Genomic DNA, 19,374 nt, shown 5'->3' with positions numbered 1-19,374 from the left:
CTTCTCAAATTCAAACACAAAGGATACATCTACACTGCAGAGATCTTTCCAAAGAAGTCCTTCCGGAAGTTCTCTTCTGAAAGAGCTTCTTTCAAAGGAGTGCATCTACACATGCTGTGGCCACACTAGTCTTCTCCTTTTGGAAGAAGGATGGTACTGAGGGATTTTGGCAGATGTTAATGAGGCACTGCTATGAATACGCAGCACCTCATTAGCGTAATGACAGCCACACATGTTTCGAAAGTACTGCTTTCAAAATGCACACCACCCATGTAGCCGGGGGTCTTTTGAAAGGACCTGCTGATTTCGAAAGTCCCTTCTTCCCATTTGTCTTGGGAAGTAGTGGTTTTCCAAATCAGCGGGGTCCTTTTGAAAGACCCCCAGCTATACAGGTGGCATGCATTTCTAAAGTAGCACTTATGAAGCATGCACAGCTGCCATTATGCTAATGAAGTGCTGCATATTCATGGTAGCACCTCATTAGCTCTGTCAAAATCACTAATTACCATGCCCCTTCTGAAAGAAGAGGGCTGTAGTGTGGCAACAGCCTCAAAAAAGCAGATCAAAAGAATGATCTGCTCTTTTGAAAGAGAGTGTCCACACAGCCCCTGCTCCTTCAAAAGAACAGGGCAGGGATCAAAAAACCAGGTGCCCTGACTACTGCTCTTTCCAAAAAAAAAAAAAAAAAAAAAAAAAGGCCCGTGGAGTGCCTACACACGTTTTCTTTCAAAAGAAGCTTCCGATAAAAAGGTGCTCTTCCTGAAACAGGAGTGGAAGAGCGCTTTTGATGGTCTTGAAATCTTGATGCTCCAGAATGCTATGTTCTTTTTGATTTACTTTCGAAAAAATACTTTTTGTGTGTAGACACCCCACAGGATCTTTCAAAAGAGCCCTTCTCTTTTGAAAAATCTTTGAAAGGTTTTGAAAGATCCTGTGGAGCGTCTACATACAGAGAGTGTTATTTTGGAAGGTTTTTTTTTGATCTACTTTCGAAAGAACGTGCTAGTGTAGACATGACTTTCATTTACCAAAAAAAGCTACTTCAGTATGTTATACTATAGAACCATGGTTTTCAATCTTTCCAGTTTAGTGTACGCCGTTCAGGAGTCTATTTGCCTTGCATATCCCCAAGTTGCAGTTAACTTAGAAACTTTTGCTTATAAACTCAGACATAAAAGTACAAAAGTGTCACAGCACACTAATTCTTTAAAATATGGCTGGCTTTCTCCTTTTTACCATTATAATTATAACATAAATAATTGGTATATAAATATTGTACTTACATTTCAGTGTGTGACATGGAAAAAATAAATAATTGGATCCAATTATAGTTTGTACTGACTTCATTAGTGCTTTTTATGTAGCCTCCCGAACAGCTGGATAAGTTGATGTACGCTCTAGAATATTTCTGTGTATGCCCTAGGTATGTGTATTCCTGGTTGAGGACCACTGCTAAAGAAGGTGATTATAGGGAATTTCCCTCTGTTTTCTTAATGTTTCATGTTCATCAGCCCATCTGGACATAAGCGTCTGAGCATTTTGGAGAGGAGGTAATAGCAAAATATTTATATTGTGTTCTCAAGAAACACCAGTAGCAGGCTGAACTGTTGGTTGCTTGTGCACTTTCTAGTGAGAAGTAATTCATAAACCTAACTGAAGATCAACTATATTTTAACTGGACTTAATGTTGGGAATGTTGTTGCCACTTCTCTTTTAAGTGACATTCTATAAAAAGAAGTGTATTCTGAAATTGATTAGTTTCTTAATCTCTTGATTAGCTCATGTTCCTGTGCAACTTTTTTTCCTACATTGAAGAAAAATGGATGTGAAATCTCGAAATCATTTGCTTTTAAATCATGAAGCATTGGAAAGAGACATCAAGACCTCTTACATTATGGATCATATGATTGCTGATCAAGTACTAACGTTACAGGAGGAAGAGAAAGTAAAAGCACAGGTAAAAAGTATATCTTAACACTTCCTTGTTCTCAGACTTATCGACATGTTTTAAAATACTTGTTTGAATATTTTTCTGGAGTCTTAGGCCCTGATTCAGCAAGATACTTAAACCTATGTTTAACTTAATGTGGGACTACTTACATGCTTAAAGTTGAGTGTGTTTGAATACCTTGCTTAATTCAAGTCTTAACGCGGGTACATTATCTGATCCTGTATTAACAAAAACTGTTTCTGGCAATAGGAAGCATACTCCTTAATTAGCAAGTAGTTGGAACTAGATGATGTAATAGGTCTCTCTATCTTTGAGGTTGTATATAACTTTTTTTTTTTTTTTGCTTCTATTAGACTACTCAGAGGGAGCGAGCTGCTATGCTAATAAAAATTATTCTCACAAAAGATAATTATTCATACATATCCTTCTATAATGCATTGCTTCATGAAGGTTACAAAGATCTTGCTGCTCTTCTTCAGGATGGAATCCCTATTATCCCCTCTTATAATGGAAATAAGTCCATGGATGGAGTTACGTCACATGGTCAGTATAACTCTTGGATTCTCTGTTCTTGAAGATGGATTTAAACTGCAGTTTCGTTCCTAAAAAATGACGAAGTACAGTAAACTCTTTCATATCCGGCATTCTATCATCTGGAACTCTCAAATAACTGGCATTTTTAACCATAAGTAAATTTTAACTTACATTTTCCATAAGTACACTATAGGGAAAGTAAATACAATAAATGCAACATATGCAGTAAACATTTATAGTGTACAATACTACTGTTGTTATATACAGTACTCTGCATACATTTGTGTTTGTTTCATAATATTTAATCTTGTTTTTTCTTTAGTGTTACACATTATTAGGTCTACCTGTCTATTATCCAGGGTATTTGAATATCCAAGAACCTCTCAGTCCCAGGGCTGCTGGATATGAAACAGTTTACTGTATATAGCTTCAGGTACTGCATCTTGAAACAGTTTGATATGGTGTGGCACTGACTAGCCAATGTTTCCATATTTCTTCTGACATAGGGGGTGGTCTTGTCTGAAATTGGGGTAGTTTCATGTCCAGTAACTTTCTTTTAAATAAATGTTCTGTTGGTTATTTAAATAAAGGCTTACAAGTCCTGCATTTCCATTTAATTCCAAACACTTGACTGTGAAGTGGCCATCAGGAGGAAGACCTTTCTTGTAAGCATAATTCAAAGAAACTGAATCTGAGTATGGAAGTGAAGTGAAAATCTGAGTATGGAAGTGAAGTGAAATCTTCTTGGAAACTTTTATTTCCCACTCACAAAACTTTCTTTTGTGTTAATTTAATATTGGATACATAAAAGAAATGGTTCAAATTGGTTAATAATTTATTCACATTTCTCGTCTACTGTAAGTGTTTTTTTTTAAATTAGAGATTTCGAGTGGTCCTAAATGCTTTCCTAAACTGGTATACATATCTTGTGTGCAGTACTTGTTTTTTGTGACTGATGTGAAATGGGGTAGTTGTTTCTGAGCAGTTCTTAGTGTTACAAGTATTCACGTAGCATTTGGTCAAATTTGTCATCAACCTTACCACACAGTTATTGATTGTCAAAGTCTAAATGTGTGTCATGGAGGGTGAGTTATTCTTTGACTCATAAGTCACTAGTCTTCTAGTTCAGTCGTTCCCAACCTGAAGTCCCCAGACCGTAAGGGGTCTGTGGTGGTATTGCAGGGGTCGATTAAAAATATAAATAAAAATAACAGAAAATAAGTTTTTTTTTTTTTTAAAATAAACTGCAAAGTTATAATCAATCACTTTTAAATTGAATATCTTCCAATGTTGTTGTTTGCTGTCCAAAACCTCTGTAGTAATTTCCTTTTTCATTTAATGAAGTGTAAATAGTAGCTAGAATGAGCTTTGATTGGAATCCATGAATGGTTTGGGGGTGATTGGGGGTCCGTACTAGTGCAAAGGTTGGGAGCCACTGCTCTGGTTCACAGCAGAAATGTAATCATTGGCAGGGCAGTGTCAGAGAAGAAGCCAATGCCTGTTACGTAACCTTTCTGCCTGTTTTGGGAACAAGCAGTAGATTTCAGCAACTTATGATCCAGTAGTTGTTATAGGCTACGTCTACACGTGATGCCTACTTCAAAGTAGCTTATTTCGATGAATAATGTCTACACGTCCTCCAGGGCTGGCGACGTCGATGTTCAACTTCGACATTGCACAGCACCACATCGAAATAGGCACAGCGAGGGAACATCTACACGCCAAAGTAGCACACATCGAAATAAGGGTGCCAGGCACAGCTGCAGACAGGGTCACAGGGCGGACTCAACAGCAAGCCGCTCCCTTAAAGGGCCCCTCCCAGACACAGTTGCACTAAACAACACAAGATCCACAGAGCCGACAACTGGTTGCAGACCCTGTGCATACAGCATGGATCCCCAGCTGCAGCAGCAGCAGCCAGAAGCCCTGGGCTAAGGGCTGCTGCACACGATGACCATAGAGCCCCACAGGGGCCGGAGAGAGAGCGTCTCTCAACCCCTCAGCTGATGGCCGCCATGGCGGACCCCGCAATTTCAATGTTGCGGGACATGCAATGACTACACGGTCCCTACTTCGACGTTGAACGTCGAAGTAGGGCGCTATTCCCATCCCCTCATGGGGTTAGCGGCTTCGACGTCTCGCCGCCTAACGTTGATGTTAACTTCGAAATAGCACCCGACACGCGTAGCCGTGACGGGCGCTATTTCGAAGTTAGTGCCGCTACTTTGAAGTAGCGTGCACGTGTAGACACGGCTATAGTGGATTTTGTTTTTAAGAGCAGGGAAAATTACATAGAAAAGATTTCTGTTTCTGTGTATGTGTTCTTTATTTGTTTGTTTCCAAAAATTTCAGTGAGGACAGTCCTCTGTGAAGGTGGAGTACCACAAAGACCAGTTGTATTTGTTACTCGTCCAAAACTGGTAAAAGCGATTCAACAGAAACTGTATAATTTAAGAAATAATCCCGGCTGGGTTACTGTTTATGGAATGGCAGGTTGTGGGAAGTCTGTTTTAACAGCAGAAGCACTACGGGATCATCAGCTTTTGGAAGGTACTTTTAGCATAGTTACAGAAATATTATACAGTAGAGTCTCAATATTTGCAAACCAAATTCAGGGGCTGCCATATTCACGAAATTCAACATTGAGACCCTACTGTATGTGTCCATTCTTTATGCACATACCAAATTTTCATAAATTGCAATGGGATTTATCATTAATAGATAAATGGGATTCAGGCTTCTAAATAACCTTGTGCATTTCTAAAGAATCTCATCGGCTGTGTCTACGCTAGCCCAAAACTTCAAAATGGCCACGAAAATGGCTATTTTGAAGTTTACTAATGAAGCTCTGAAATACATATTCAGTGCCTCATTAGAATGCCAGCAGCCGTGGCACTTTGAAATTGACGCGGCTCGTCTGGACAGGACTCCTTCTTGAAAGGACCCCGGCAACTTTGAAATCCCATTATTTCTATCTGCTGTTAGGAATAAGGGGATTTGAAAGTTGCTGGGGTCCTTTAGAAAAGGAACCCTGCCTGGATAAGCCACACAGCGGCGAGCCGCATCAATTTTGAAGTGCTGCGGCTGCCAGCATTCTAATGAGGTGCTGAATATGTATTTCAGCGCTTTGTTAGTAAACTTTGAAATGGCCATTTCGAAGTTTTGGGCTAGTGTAGACATAGTCATCCAGTGTTTGTAACTTTGATAATCATCTGATACTTTAAGATCATTAGATGTAACTGTAAATTCATGGAAAAATGTCCTCAAAGTTGCTTTCCATCCTTGATGGTATTCTGAATAAGGACATAAGCAGTTCACTCTTATTGGGTACTTTGCAAATGTATTTGGATTTAGAATTATGGAAGTATTTTATTCACATTTCAAAATATGATTATATAGTTTTATAGCTTCTCCTGAGCCTAAAATGTATTTCCATCTTAGCTTTATAAAGTGTTTTCTTGACATAATTTTGCTTTTATTTGTCACTCATAGCAAATTTCTCAACTAAAAATATTAATTTTAATCCGCTTTATCTTTGTGCTAGATTGCTTTCCAGGAGGAGTGCATTGGATTTCTGTTGGAAAACAAGACAAGTCAGGGCTCCTAATGAAACTCCAGAATCTTTGTAGTAGACTAGATCAGGACTTCTCTCTTTCTCAAAGGCCACCACTTAATATTGAAGAAGCTAAAGATCGCCTTCGTCTGCTGATACTGCGCAAATACCCCAGGTACTATTAAGTAAATAAAAGATGTCTGAGGACTAATATGGTAAAAAAAAAATGTTGGTCAAGTTGCTTAACTTTTTTGTGAGTTGGCTTCAGAACTTTTAAGATTTGTAGGATTAGGTTATGCTGTGGTTACCCTCTGAATTTTTTCCAAACTAACCTTTGAATATCCTTGGGTGTAATGCTATAGATTATGAGGAAGTATTACTTAAGGAAGAAATGAAACAATTTTCCAGAAGTTAGGTTAGTCTTAAACACATTAGGTACATTTACACTAGGGATTTTGTCGAAAAAACCTGGGTTGACAAAACTCAAGGAGCATCCACACTAAAATTGCATTTTATCAATAGTATGTCAAAAGAACTCAGCGCTTTTGTCAACAGACTTCTGCCTCTCCCCCAGGAAGCAGAATGCCTTTCTTGACATAATCTGTTGACAAAAAAGCCGTGTGGATGCTTGGGGAGGTGGGGTATCTCTGTCAACAGACAGGGCTTCTGGGTCACTGGGCAGCCCCATGGGCTGTGCTTCCGGTTGGGCGTTCTGTCAAGAGAGAGGCTGGGAAGTCCGGCTGCTCTCTGTTGACAGGGCAGCTCCACAGAGCAGTCTGCTTTAATGTGTGTCTGTGATCTGTCAACAGAAGTTTTGTCAGAAGATATTTTCTAACAGTACCTATTGTCAAAAATTTGCTGTAATGGAGATATAGTCATTATGGTTCTCAAACAAAAGGCACAAATGAGGATTTCCCAGATTCTGTGTGTGTGTGTGCGCGTGTGCGTGCGTGCGTGCGCGTGCGCGCTGGAGTGCAAAAACTGAAATTACACACAAAAATGTACAGTAAAATTCCTTTAATCTGGCATGTCCCAGACCGGACAGGTGCTGGATTACCAAGTTTTCTGGCCTGTGGGACGTCACCATGACCCCATGCCTTAGTTCAAACCCTCCTGTTGCGTCTTACCACTCCTGCGTGTCCCCAGTTTATCTACCCTGTACTCCTGCAGCTGCTTCACCACCCTGTACTTCTCAGTTTCTTTACCAGCCCCATGCTCCTGCAGCTTCTGCGCCCCACACGTCTCCAGCTTCACCACCCCTGCTCTTCTCAGGCTCTTCACCCCCATGCTCCTGCAGCTTCTTCACCACGCCTGCACGTCTCCAGCTTCACCAGCCCTGCACTCTCTGGCTCCAACCCCCACTCTTCCCCCTGGCCCTCCTGCAGCCCTAATCTACCCCAGACTTAACCCCCTACCCACCTCCCACAGCCCCGAGCCCTCTGACTTACACAAGTGTCAAGGTACGCGTATCTTGGGGGATGCTGGAGCATCAGGATTTCAAGACAATCAGAGGCTGCATTAGAGGAATTTTACTGTAAAAAGATTTATAATGTACTCTATTTATGTCAAAGGGACATTATTAAGGGCCCAAAAGCAAGCTATCCTGCTGCGTAGGAAAGATAGAAAACATGGCAAAAGACTGCCTTGGCTTAACCAGGAGATCTTGCATGATCTCAAAATAAAAAAGGAATCGTATAAGAAATGGAAACTAGGACAAATTACAAAGGACGAATATAGGCACACAACACGAGCATGCAGGAGCAAGATTAGAAAGGCTAAGGCACAAAATGAGCTCAAACTAGCTACAGGCATAAAGGGAAACAAGAAGGCTTTTTACAAATACATTGGTAACAAGAGGAAGACCAAGGAGAGGGTAGGGCCATTGGTCAGTGAGGAGGAAGAAACAGTAACAGGAAATTTGGAAATGGCAGAGATGTTTAATGATTTCTTTGTTTCAGTCTTCACTGAGACATCTGAAGGAATGCCTGACATAGAGAATGCTAGTGAAAAAGGGGTAGGTTTAGAAGTTGAAATAAGAAAAGAACAAATTAAAATTACTTAGAAAAATTAGATGTCTGCAAATCACCAGGGCCTGATGAAATGCATCCGAGAATCCTCAAGGAGCTGATAGAAGAGGTATCTGAGCCTTTAGCAATCATTTTTGGAAAATCATGGGAGACGGGAGAGATTCCAGAAGACAGGAAAAGGGCAAATATAGTACCCATTTATAAAAAGGGGAACAAGAATAACCTGGGAAACTACAGGCCAGTCAGCTTAACTTCTGTGCCAGGGAAAATAATGGAGCAGGTAATTAAAGAAATCATCTGCAAGCATTTAGAAGGTGGTAAGGTGATAGGGAACAGCCAGCATGGTTTTGTTAAAAACAGATCATGTCAAACCAATCTAATAGCTTTCTTTGATAGAATAACAAGCCTTGTGGATAAGGGAGAAGCTGTGGATGTGCTATGCCTAGACTTCAGTAAAGCATTTGACACGGTCTCACATAATATACTTATCAATAAACTACGCAAATACAACTTAGATGGGGCTACTATAAGGTGAGTGAACAACTGGCTGGATAACCGTACCCAGAGAGTAGTTATTAATGGTTTTCAATCCTGCTGGAAAAGTATAACTAGTGGGGTTCCGCGGGGGTCTGTTTTAGGACCGGTTCTGTTCAATATCTTCATTAACGATTTAGATATTGACATAGAAAGTACACTTATTAAGTTTGCAGATGATACCAAGCTGGGAGGGGTTGCAACTTCTTTGGAGGATAGGGTCATAATTCAAAAGGATCTGGATAAACTGGAGAAATGGGCTGAGGGTAAACTGGATGAAGTTTAATACGGACAAATGCAAAGTGCTCCACTTAGGAAGGAACAATCAGTGTCACACATACAGAATGGGAAAGGACTGCCTAGGAATGAGTACAGCAGAAAGGGATCGAGGGGTTATAGTGGACCACAAGCTAAATATGAGTCAACAGTGTGATGCTGTTGCAAAAAAAGCAAACATGATTCTAGGATGCATTAACAGGTGTGTTGTGAACAAAACACGAGAAGTCATTGTCCCACTCTACTCTGCACTAGTTAGGCCTCAGCTGGAGTATTGTGTGCAGTTCTGGGCACCGCAGTTGAGGAAGGATGTGGAGAAATTGGAGAGGGTCCAGAGGAGAGCAACGAGAATGATCAAAGGTCTAGAGAACATGACCTATGAAGAAAGGCTGAGAGAACTGGGCTTGTTTAGTTTGGAAAAGAGAAGATTGAGGGGGGACCTGATAGCAGTTTTCAGGTATCTAAAAGGGTGTCATAAGGCAGAGGGAGGGAACTTGTTCTTCCTTGCCTCTGAGGATAGAACAAGAGGCAATGGATTTAAATTGCAGCAGGGGAGGTTCAGGTTGGACATGAGGAAAAAGTTCCTAACTTTCAGGGTGGTCAAACACTGGAACAAATTGCCAAGGGAGGTGGTAGAATCTCCATCACTGGAGATATTTAAGAAGAGGTTAGATAGATGGCTTTCAGGGATGGTCTAGAAAGTGCTTGGTCCTGCCATGAGGGCAGGGGGCTGGACTCGATGGCCTCTCAAGGTCCCTTCCAGTCCTACTCTTCTATGATTCTATTTAGTAGTATGTCCATTGTAGATTTATTCATTGCCATAAAGTGAGAATTTTTGCCAATGTTTAAGTGTAGATTTGTCCTGTATATGAACAGTCTGCTAATAAAATCATGTTAAACATGTAACTGTGCCTGGACTTAATGCAGAACAGTACACTTCCCAGTAAACATTGTGTACAGCATGAAGTACCTATGCACACAGACTATGACAAAATGTTTAACTCCAAACACCACTGTGTTCATGATTGTTCACAACACTTCAGGGAAGTAGACTTTGCTGGGCCCTGGATAAGGTAGGAGAGGAGGCACCCTACTCCAAGGTCCCAGAACAGGAGGAACCTCAGGTGAAAGTGGTGGTGTTGGGGAGTGTTAACCTCTCCTCCACCTAGCCCTCAGTGCTACCTGAACCATACTGTGGAGAACTCCGGAGGCTCCAGATGCTGCTGCTGCTGGCACATTAGGGAGTTGTCTACACAGCAAAGTTTTATTTCAGAATAATGTCTGCTATTCCAAAATAATTTTGCGAGCATCTACGCAATGCAACTGCTATTTCAAAATAAGTTCAAAATAGCAGATGTCTTATTTTGAATTTGGCAGACCTCATTGTACAAGTAATAGCACCAATTTCAAAATAAGTATTTTGAAATAGAAAGGGAATAGGGCTAATTCAAAATAAGCTATAGTGCGTCCAAGGGTTCTATTTCGAAATAGCTTTATTGTGTCTGAATGCAAATTTCACATCCAGCTGTGGAATGCACCACCAGTTATGTGTTCTCAATGCCAATTGTGGAAGAGCCTGATCCCCATGGAAGGGACAGAATCCAATCCTTTTAAATGCAGAGCAGCAGGGTGGAGGGGTGGTTAACTGAGTAACTGACAGAAATTTTGGCAGTTACGTGTTTACCAGATTAATTGGTCTCTAACATCCCTATTATGAAACCCACCATATACATACAAATGCAGTGAGGGAAACTTCCTGATCCCCACACAAGCAGGGATAGCGGCTGAGCCATCCACTCCCTATTTACTTGGGGGGATGGGGGAAGCTATGAGTAACTGGTAGTATTAACTGATAAGCATATTTTCATCAGTTAGTTATGTAACCAGATACTTTATTACATTCCTGTTTCATAAGTGCTTGCTATTGTCTTAACTCTGCCTTAGTTGAGGAAAACTGTGAAATTCCATTTGATTTCAGCGGGAACAGATGGGCCCAATTCTGAGTGCTTTCTGAGCATTCCCCGCACCCAAAGAATAAGCCACAAAATTAAACAGTGTAGTGCAACTCAGCTGAATAGCTTTGATTTATCCTACAGTGCTCATACTGCAAATAACAGGTTTCCTTTCATCCTGGTATATCTGCTCAGGACTGTTTTTGCTATGAGGCAGTGAACTTTAAGGAAAGGGGGACATGTTTTTTGGCAATCATCTTTGACAAATAAGGTTCCCTTTCTACACCAATGCAAGGTGTGGACAAGGCTGTTGTTCATTGGTCTGAGATAGCTGTTTGGATTACATAACTCTTCTGCAGATATATTTTAATGCATAGATGATGGACAGTGTTGTTAATTCAAACAAAGAGTGGTGGCATCCTAACAACATCTTGACAGGATTATTTCTAGGTAACTCTTTTTCAAGATGGCTTGTTGTATTTTTCTTTAAAATATCTTTACACTTTTTTTTTTTAAGGAGAAATAAAAGTTTGTACTTGTCCAATGGGAGGCAAAATTCAGAAGGCCATTCTGTGCAACTTTATATCTCTTACAAATGGTAGTATTTTGTTTTGTTGTGTTTTTATACCAAGAAGCACAGGGGTGAGCAGTAGTTTTTGATTTGGGGGTTCACTCTAAGAATGTGGTAAGTGGTCAAGAACTATACTTTTCTATGATATTAATGGTGAAAGTACAGGGCCTGGAATGGAGGTTGGGTGCAGAGGGAGCTCAGGGTAGGGGCTTGCAGTACAGGAGAGAGTGTGTGGTCTAGGAGGGGTTTGGGTGAAGGATGGGGCTGTGACCTAGGGGATTGGGTTGCAGGAGGGGGTGCAGAATCTGGGAGGGGGTATGGGTGCAGAATGGGATTCTGTCCTCAGGGACGGGCAGAGGAAGCGGTGCAGAGTCTGGGAGGGAGTTGTGACCAGGGGTGGGGTGCAGAGGTTTTGGGGTTGTGATCTAGTGGAGGGTGGGAATGAGGTGGTAGGTGCAGACTCTGTCCATGAATTGTTTAATGGAATAGGTGACTCCTGGTCAGCGGCCCAGCGGAGCCTTTGGGCACACTCCTTGCCTGCTGCACCCCCAGATGTCACATGTGTATCTCTGTACTGCATTCCCTTTTCTGGGGAGGGGGAGGCTTTGTGTACTGCATGTGCTGCAAGCACAGCCCAGGCAGCTCCCATTGGCCTCTTTCCAGCAAATGGGAACTGCAAAGATTGTGCTGGGTGTAGGGGGCCTACCCCCCCCCCACCCGCCATAGGGTGCATGGTGCAGAGATACACATGGCCCCAGTAGTTGGATGTTTTGGGCAGCATGTAGGGAGCCTGCCTCAGGGTACCATTGGGCCATGGGACATTGATATCCCAGAATATTGTGATGGGTTGGATCTGTAGGTTTGGTGGGCCAGATGCAGTACGTAGGTCACGTTATGCCTGCTCTTGGACTAGGAGGACACAGACTTTGTAATTTCTGGATGCCGACTTTATTGCATTAATCAGGGGCTTCTTACATTCCTCCATTCTACCCCATAAGCTCCCTATGTGCCACCCTCTCATCCATGGGGTTCCCCAGTCTCTCTCCTGGTTGGAGTTCTGTGTGCTTCTTACCCCTATATTAGAATCACTCAGTTGCCCCACAAGAGTATTGTGTGTCCCTTATCGCAGAGTCCACGTTCTCCTTGCCACATTAAGGGGTCTTTTTCTTTCCTGCCATGCCACAGGTTGTTTCTCTTTGCTCTTTTCCTCCCCCTCCGCAGCGTCCCTTTCTTCTATGTAGATAGTGATGGACAGGTACTGGCTGATAAATTCTCTTCCCTTGCCAGAGAGCCCACTTTATGGATGCTGGATATCAGGAGGAAGGAAGGAAGTGAAGCTTCTTTTCCTTCCTTGCTGTGTGAGCACTACTGCATAGCAGTTAAGTGGCTGCCTGCTCTGACAGCAATTAGCTGTCTACAGGCTGGAGTAGTGTTATAATTGGATGAGCTAATGGGTGTCATCTACCACTTGGTTATTTGTTGTTTGATTTGATCTGTGGAAAATTGCAGAGGTGCTTGAATTTGTAGTTGTGCTAATCAGATCAAATGGGCCTCAGAAAGGCCCCTGGTGTCCATGTCATTGTTCTCATTTTCTCCAGAATGAATAGGGTGGTGGCAATTGATGCTTAATACGTTCTCTGAAATTTGGGAATTGATTGGATGTGGTTTTCAGAAGTTACGCTTCACAAACATACAGGTACAAATAGAGAAATATTGCTGATTGAGGAGAGTGTAAGACTCATAAGTTTGCCAAAAAGGTATATTTATGTATCTATTCTGTCAGATATTCTAAAAAAAATCAAAATCCTTGCCTAATAATTTGGCCATGACAAAGACATGCAGCCATAAATTACAAGCAAAGATGTATGCTTTCCCTCTTGACAAAGCTGTGAGTGACAACACATTTTACAATAATTATCTTCTGAGATATTTGGCTTAAAAAACATTCCAGTCATCCCTGAATTGCAATATTTAATGTCTTTTAAGTAATGAAATAATTTTCCAGCGTACTTATTTGAAAAATAATTAGTTGACCCATTTCCCCGCCCCCCTTTTTTTTTCCTGGTTTTAGGTGTCTCCTAGTTCTGGATGACATTTGGGATTCCTGGGTATTAAAAGCTTTTGATAATCAGTGTCAAGTTCTTGTTACCAGTAGGGATAGGAGTGTGACAGACTCAGTGACTGGTAAGAATTGTTTATTCCTTTTTCCTAGGTTTTATGTATGTATGTTTTTAAAAATAATGAACTGTGATTTAAATGTTTTTGTGTTCCTTTGAAAGGGCACTGCTTTCTTCTCCTTTGTTTCAGTTATGAAACAATTCCTCAATTAAGCTCTACCTCTCTCACGTGCAGGTGTCTGATGTAATAAGGGATCTAAGGTACACAAAACTCAGAGTTACTGTCTGCCATGTTCCAGTTCCAGAAGTTTTTGCACAGACAATTCTGTGTATTGTTAATGAAGACCATGAAAACATAAAACAGCCTGTAAAGTAGATTGTCATCTTGTGTGCAGATTAAAAAAAGCCTTTTAAAATCCTATCCTTGTTATCACAGAATCATAGGGCTGGAAGGGACCTCAGGAGGTCATCTAGTCCAGCCCCCTGCTTCAAGCAGGATCAACCCCTACTAAGTCATCCCAGCCAGGACCTTGTCCAGGCGGGACTTAAAAACCTCAAGGGATGGAGAATCCACCACCTCTCTAGGCAACGCATTCCAATGCTTCACCACCTGCCTGGTGAAGCAGTTTTTCCTAATATCTAACCTACACCTTTCCCTCTTCAACTTCTGACCATTACTCCTTGTTCTGCCATCTGACACCACTGAGAACAGTTTCTCACCCTCCTCTTTAGAGCTCCCCTTCAGTAAATTGAAGGCTGCTATTAAATCACCTCTAAGTCTTCTCTTCTGTAAACTAAACAAGCCCAAATCCCTCAGCCTATCCTCATAGGTCTTGTGCTCCAGACCCTTAATCATTTTTGTTGCCCTTTGCTGAACCTCCTCTAGCAAATCCACATCCTTTTTATACTGGGGGCCCAAAACTGGACACAATATTCCAGATGTGGCCTCACCATTGCCGAATAAAGAGGAGTAACTACTTCCCTAGATCTGCTCGAAATGCTCCTCCTAATGCACCCCAGTATGCCGTTAGCTTTCTTGGCTACAAGGGCACACTGTTTACTCATATCCAGCCTTTCATCCACCATAACCCCTAGGTCCCTTTCCATCATACTGCTGCTGAGCCAGTCGGTCCCCAGCCTGTAACAATGTTTGGGATTCTTCCTCCCCAGGTGCAGGACTCTACACTTCTCCTTATTGAACCGCATCAGGTTTCTTTTGGCCCAGTCCTCCAATTTATCCAGGTCCCTCTAGATTCTCTCTCTACCCTCCAACATATCTACCTCTCCCCCTAGTTTTGTGTCATCTGCAAATTTGCTGAGGGTGCAACCCAGTCCCTCTTCCAGGTCATTAATAAAGATGTTGAATAACACTGGCCCCAGAACCGAGCCTTGCGGCACTCTGCTTGAAACAGACCGCCATCCAGATATTGAGCCATTGACCACTACCCGTTGGGCCCAACCATCAAGCCAGCTTTCTATCCATCTTATAGTCCAAGGATCCAATCCATATTTCCTTAACTTATGGACAAGAATGTTGTGGGAGACCGTATCAAAAGCCTTGCTGAAGTCAAGGTATATCACATCCACTGACTTCCTCGTGTCCACAGAGCTTGTTACCTCATCATAGAAGATGATCAGATTGGTGAGGCAGGACTTGCCCCTGGTGAATCCATGTTGACTACTTTTGATCACTTTCCCCTCTTCCAAGTGCTTCAAAATGGATTCCTTGAGGATTCCCTCCATTATTTTCCCAGGGATTGAGGTAAGCCTGACGGGTCTATAGTTCCCTGGATTGTCCTTCTTTCCTTTTTTAAAGATGGGCACTACGTTTGCCTTCTTCCAGTCATCAGGTATCTCCCCTGATCTCCAAGAGTCTTCAAGGATAATGGCCAAAGGTTCAGCAATGACCTCTGCCAATTCCCTCAGTACCCTGGGGTGCATTAAATCCAGACCCATGGACTTGTGCACATTTAGTTTTTCTAGATAGCTCAGAACTTGTTCCTTCCCCAAAGATGGCTGCCCTCCACCTTCCCATACTGCGTAATCTAGGACCGTCATTGGGAAGTTGACTTTGTCCGTGAAGACTGAGGCAAAAAAAGCATTGAGTACTTCAGCTTTTCCTGCATCATCTGTCACTAGGTTACCTCCCTCATCCAGTAATGGCCCCACACCTTCTCTGATAACCCACTGATTGTTAACATGCCTGTAGAAACCCTTCTTGTTACTCTTCACATCCCTTGCCAGCTGCAGTTCCAGTTGTGCTTTCGCTTTCCTGATTACTGCCCGGCATTCTCCAGCCATATGTTTATACTCCTCCTTAGTCAACTGTCCTCGTTTCCATTTCTTGTATGCATCCTTTTTGAATTTAAGCTGACTAAGGATTTCCCTTTTAAGCCAAGCTGGTTGCCTACCATGTTTGCATTTCTTACTACGCAGCGGGATTGTTTGTTCCTGTGCCTTCAGTAAGACTTCTTTAAAATACTGCCAGTTCTCTTCAGCTCTCTTCCCCTTCATCTTCATTTCCCAAGGGATCCTGCTCATCCGGTCTCTTAGGGAGTCAAAGTCTGCTCTTCTGAAATAAAGGGTCTGTATGTTACTGCTCACCCTTCTTCCTTTCGTCCAGATCCTGAAATCTACAATCTCATGGTCGCTGCAGCCCAGGTTCCCTCCCACTTCTATTTCTTTTACTAGTTCTTCCCTGTTTGTGAGCAACAGGTCAAGTTGCTCACGGCCCCTGGTCGGTTCCTTCAGCACTTGTACCAAGAAGTTATCCCCAATGGTCTCCAAAAACTTCCTGGATTGTCTGTGTGCTGATGTATTAGTCTCCCAACAAATGTTTGGATGATTAAAGTCTCCCATGAGAACCAGGGCCTGTGATTTGGAAGCTCCACTAAGCTGCCTGAAGAAAGCCTCATCTATCTCCTCTCCCTGATCTGGCGGCCTATAACAGACACCAACTACAACATCACCTCTGTTACTTCCACCTCTAAGCTTAACCCAAAGACACTCACCTGGATTTTCTCCTTCCTCATACTGGAGCTCTGACCAATCATACTGCTCCCTCACACAGAGCGCAACTCCTCCTCCTTTTCTCCGCTGTCTGTCCTTCCCAAACAATTTATAACCTTCCATAACCATGCTCCAGTTATGTGAATCGTCCCACCAAGTCTCCGTTATTCCAACCACCTCATACTTGTGTGACTGTGCCAGGGCCTCTAATTCTTCCTGTTTGTTCCCCAGGCTTCTGGCATTAGCATACAAGCACCTTAGAGAAGGGGCCGATTGGCCCACTTTCTCCTCTTCACCCAGGAAACCCACTTGATTGTTTTCTCCTCCTTCCCCACTTACCTCCAGGCTTGTGTCACCTTCCCCCGACAAACCTAGTTTAAAGCCCTCCTCACTAGGTTTGCAAGCCTGCCTGCAAAGATGCTCTTTCCTCTTTTAGTGAGGTGGATCCCATCTCTTCTCAGCAATCCCTGTTCACGAAACAGAATCCCATGATCAAAGTTATTTCCTGCCTTTAAAGACCCTTATGTTTTTCATACTGTTCATCGAGTTGAAAGCATAAGTCCCAACTGAAGGACACACATACTGTTCTTTTGGCCAACTTACAGCAGGTTACTGGAAAAAGGAATGGGGAGAGTTTATAAACCACTTTCTTCTGCCTTCTTCATGGGCTGAATAGGCAATTCCAGATTACTTTTGCCTTGGAATCTTTTGTCTTTGACAGTGGTGTGGTAGGTTGGCACTGAGAAGACCAAACTGGTGGTGCATTTTTTTTTTTTTAGTGACCCTTCCCTTCATGTGAGAATCTAGCTGCAAATAGAGCAGGGTGGATTGATTTAACACCACCAAGAAAAAAATCATTGATTTAAACAGAGTTTCCCCACTGACACTGCTTCAACTATTTCTTAAACAATAGTGCACATCTGATCACTAAAACATGTTAATTTTACACAGCAGTTTATAACATTTAAGAGTATACTTTTTGTAATATTCTTAGATAATTTGATTTTTGTTAATTCAGGAAATAGCACATAATACTCATTCCCTATGTTATGCTTCAGCTGCAGCAGCAGTATGTTAGGAATTGTAAGAATTAGATTACGCACACAAACACAATAGTGTTTACATTTTATTAAATGAAATCTTAAATGTTATGTAGATGTTTCACATTTGCAGTTGCAGCAGTTTCCTGAGTTGCCAGCTGATGGCTGTTCTTACTCTCTTTTTCTTTTTTAAATTTTCAAATTTTATTAACTCTTTAAGAGGAGTACTAAGAACACTAAAGCTACATTTACGCTGGCCCAAAACTTCGAAATGGTCATTGCATTTTATGAAATTTACTAATGAAGCGCTGAAATACATATTCAGCTCCTCATTACCATGCCGGCAGCTGCGGCACTTTGAAATTGCCACGGCTCACTGCTGCGCGGCTCTTCCAGACAGGGCTGCTTTTCTAAAGGACCCCGGCAACTTCAAAATCTCCTTATTCCTAACAGCAGCTAGGAATAAGGGGATTTCGAAGTTACTGGGGTCCTTTCAAAAAGGAGCCCTGTCTGGATGAGCCGTGCGGCAGTGAGCCGTGGCAATTGCGAAGTGCCGCAGCTGCCAGCATGCTAACAAGGCGCTGAATATGTATTTCAGCGTTTCATTAGTAAACTTCGAAATGGCCATTTGCGTGGCCATTTTGAAGTTTTGGGCTACTGTAGGCATGGCCTAAATGCATCATGTCCTTAAAACGTCTACAACTAGCTCTCATTTTCCCCATTCCCACTGTCATTTTGATTGATAGTCTGAAATAGAAATATGAGTTTTTCTGTTTTTTCAACTCCCAATCAATTTCTTACATTTTGTGTGAATAATACCAAATGATGAAAATATTCTTTGTGCCTGCAGAGGAAGCTATTGCTATAAAAAGCTGGATTAGCAACTGAAAGAACTCTGTTTCAACGTGCCTGACTTATGATTCCCACCAATTCAGGATAGTGACTTTGTTGAAAATATCATCAGTAAACATGTATGGATCGTATGGTTTCTCTCTGGCCCTGAAATCAGCATAGAGTGCGCTCAGTTTTGAAGTCAGACCCACTGAACTCAGTGGCACTTCGTGTTTTTTGAGGAAACAAAGGCAGGATGGGGTTCTTTTGGGAAAGCTGATTTATACTGAAGTAAAATAAAATAGGGAATAGACTTTTATGGCATTATCCTTATGGTCTGTGGACGTGATGTTTCAATATGAGGAGCATGTAGTATGTAATATGGAACATGAAAATGACACTGTGTCAACTGGCAACTCTAGATTTCTCTTACTGCAGCTTTTTGTACCATACCCTTGGGTGATAGATTCTAAACCTGCTTAACTAATTAAACAAGCAATAAGAATTAGGTGAACTAAACTTTTTTTCTACCGACAAAGCTGTCAGCTTGGGACTTTACTTGTTAAATCATACTTGCACTAAAAGAGAATCTTGAAAACTAATGGCTCTTTAGACGTATTCACATCTTCATCCACATTATTTTCTCCCAACAAGCAGTTTTCCTTCCTGTATCATCTCCGGCTCTACTTCCACTTGACAGCTATGTGTACACTAGAGAGTTTTGTCAACAGAAGGGGCCTTCTGTCAACAGGAAATTTGGTCGACAGATGCTTCTAGTGTAGACATAGCCCAAATATTTTGAGGCATAACTATTTGTCGACAGAGTGCAGTACAGACTACTGTGGACACGTCTGTCAACAGAGAGTTTGTCTGCCAGGCAGCCCTCTTTTCAGAGCTGCCATTACTCTTTCTGGCATCAGAGGGCAGTGCAGGCTGGCAGCTTTCTGTCGACAGAGCAGGGTATGTGTGTAGATGCAGT

The 19,374-nt window shown here is 42.0% G+C and overlaps 1 protein-coding gene across 4 annotated transcripts in view; it reads left to right on the top strand.

Moving 5' to 3' along the window:
- Positions 1-19,374, top strand: part of APAF1 (apoptotic peptidase activating factor 1) — a 110,056-nt gene that overhangs the window by 5,919 nt on the left and 84,763 nt on the right. For all 4 annotated transcript variants that reach the window (XR_012647842.1, XM_075011402.1, XM_075011411.1 and 1 more), the window contains exons 2-6: positions 1,779-1,957; positions 2,305-2,494; positions 4,838-5,035; positions 6,030-6,213; positions 13,470-13,582. Coding sequence is in view for 3 of the 4 variants with exons in the window: in XM_075011402.1 (XP_074867503.1) it covers positions 1,820-1,957; positions 2,305-2,494; positions 4,838-5,035; positions 6,030-6,213; positions 13,470-13,582 (823 nt within the window). In the remaining variant the exon portion in view is untranslated. The remainder of the gene's footprint in view (positions 1-1,778; positions 1,958-2,304; positions 2,495-4,837; positions 5,036-6,029; positions 6,214-13,469; positions 13,583-19,374) is intronic.

This window comes from Carettochelys insculpta, chromosome 1, assembly GCF_033958435.1.
Source record: "Carettochelys insculpta isolate YL-2023 chromosome 1, ASM3395843v1, whole genome shotgun sequence".
Classification (NCBI taxonomy): Eukaryota; Metazoa; Chordata; order Testudines; family Carettochelyidae; genus Carettochelys; species Carettochelys insculpta.
Note: the sequence above shows the minus strand (reverse complement) of the source record. Positions and strands in the feature narration are given on the sequence as shown.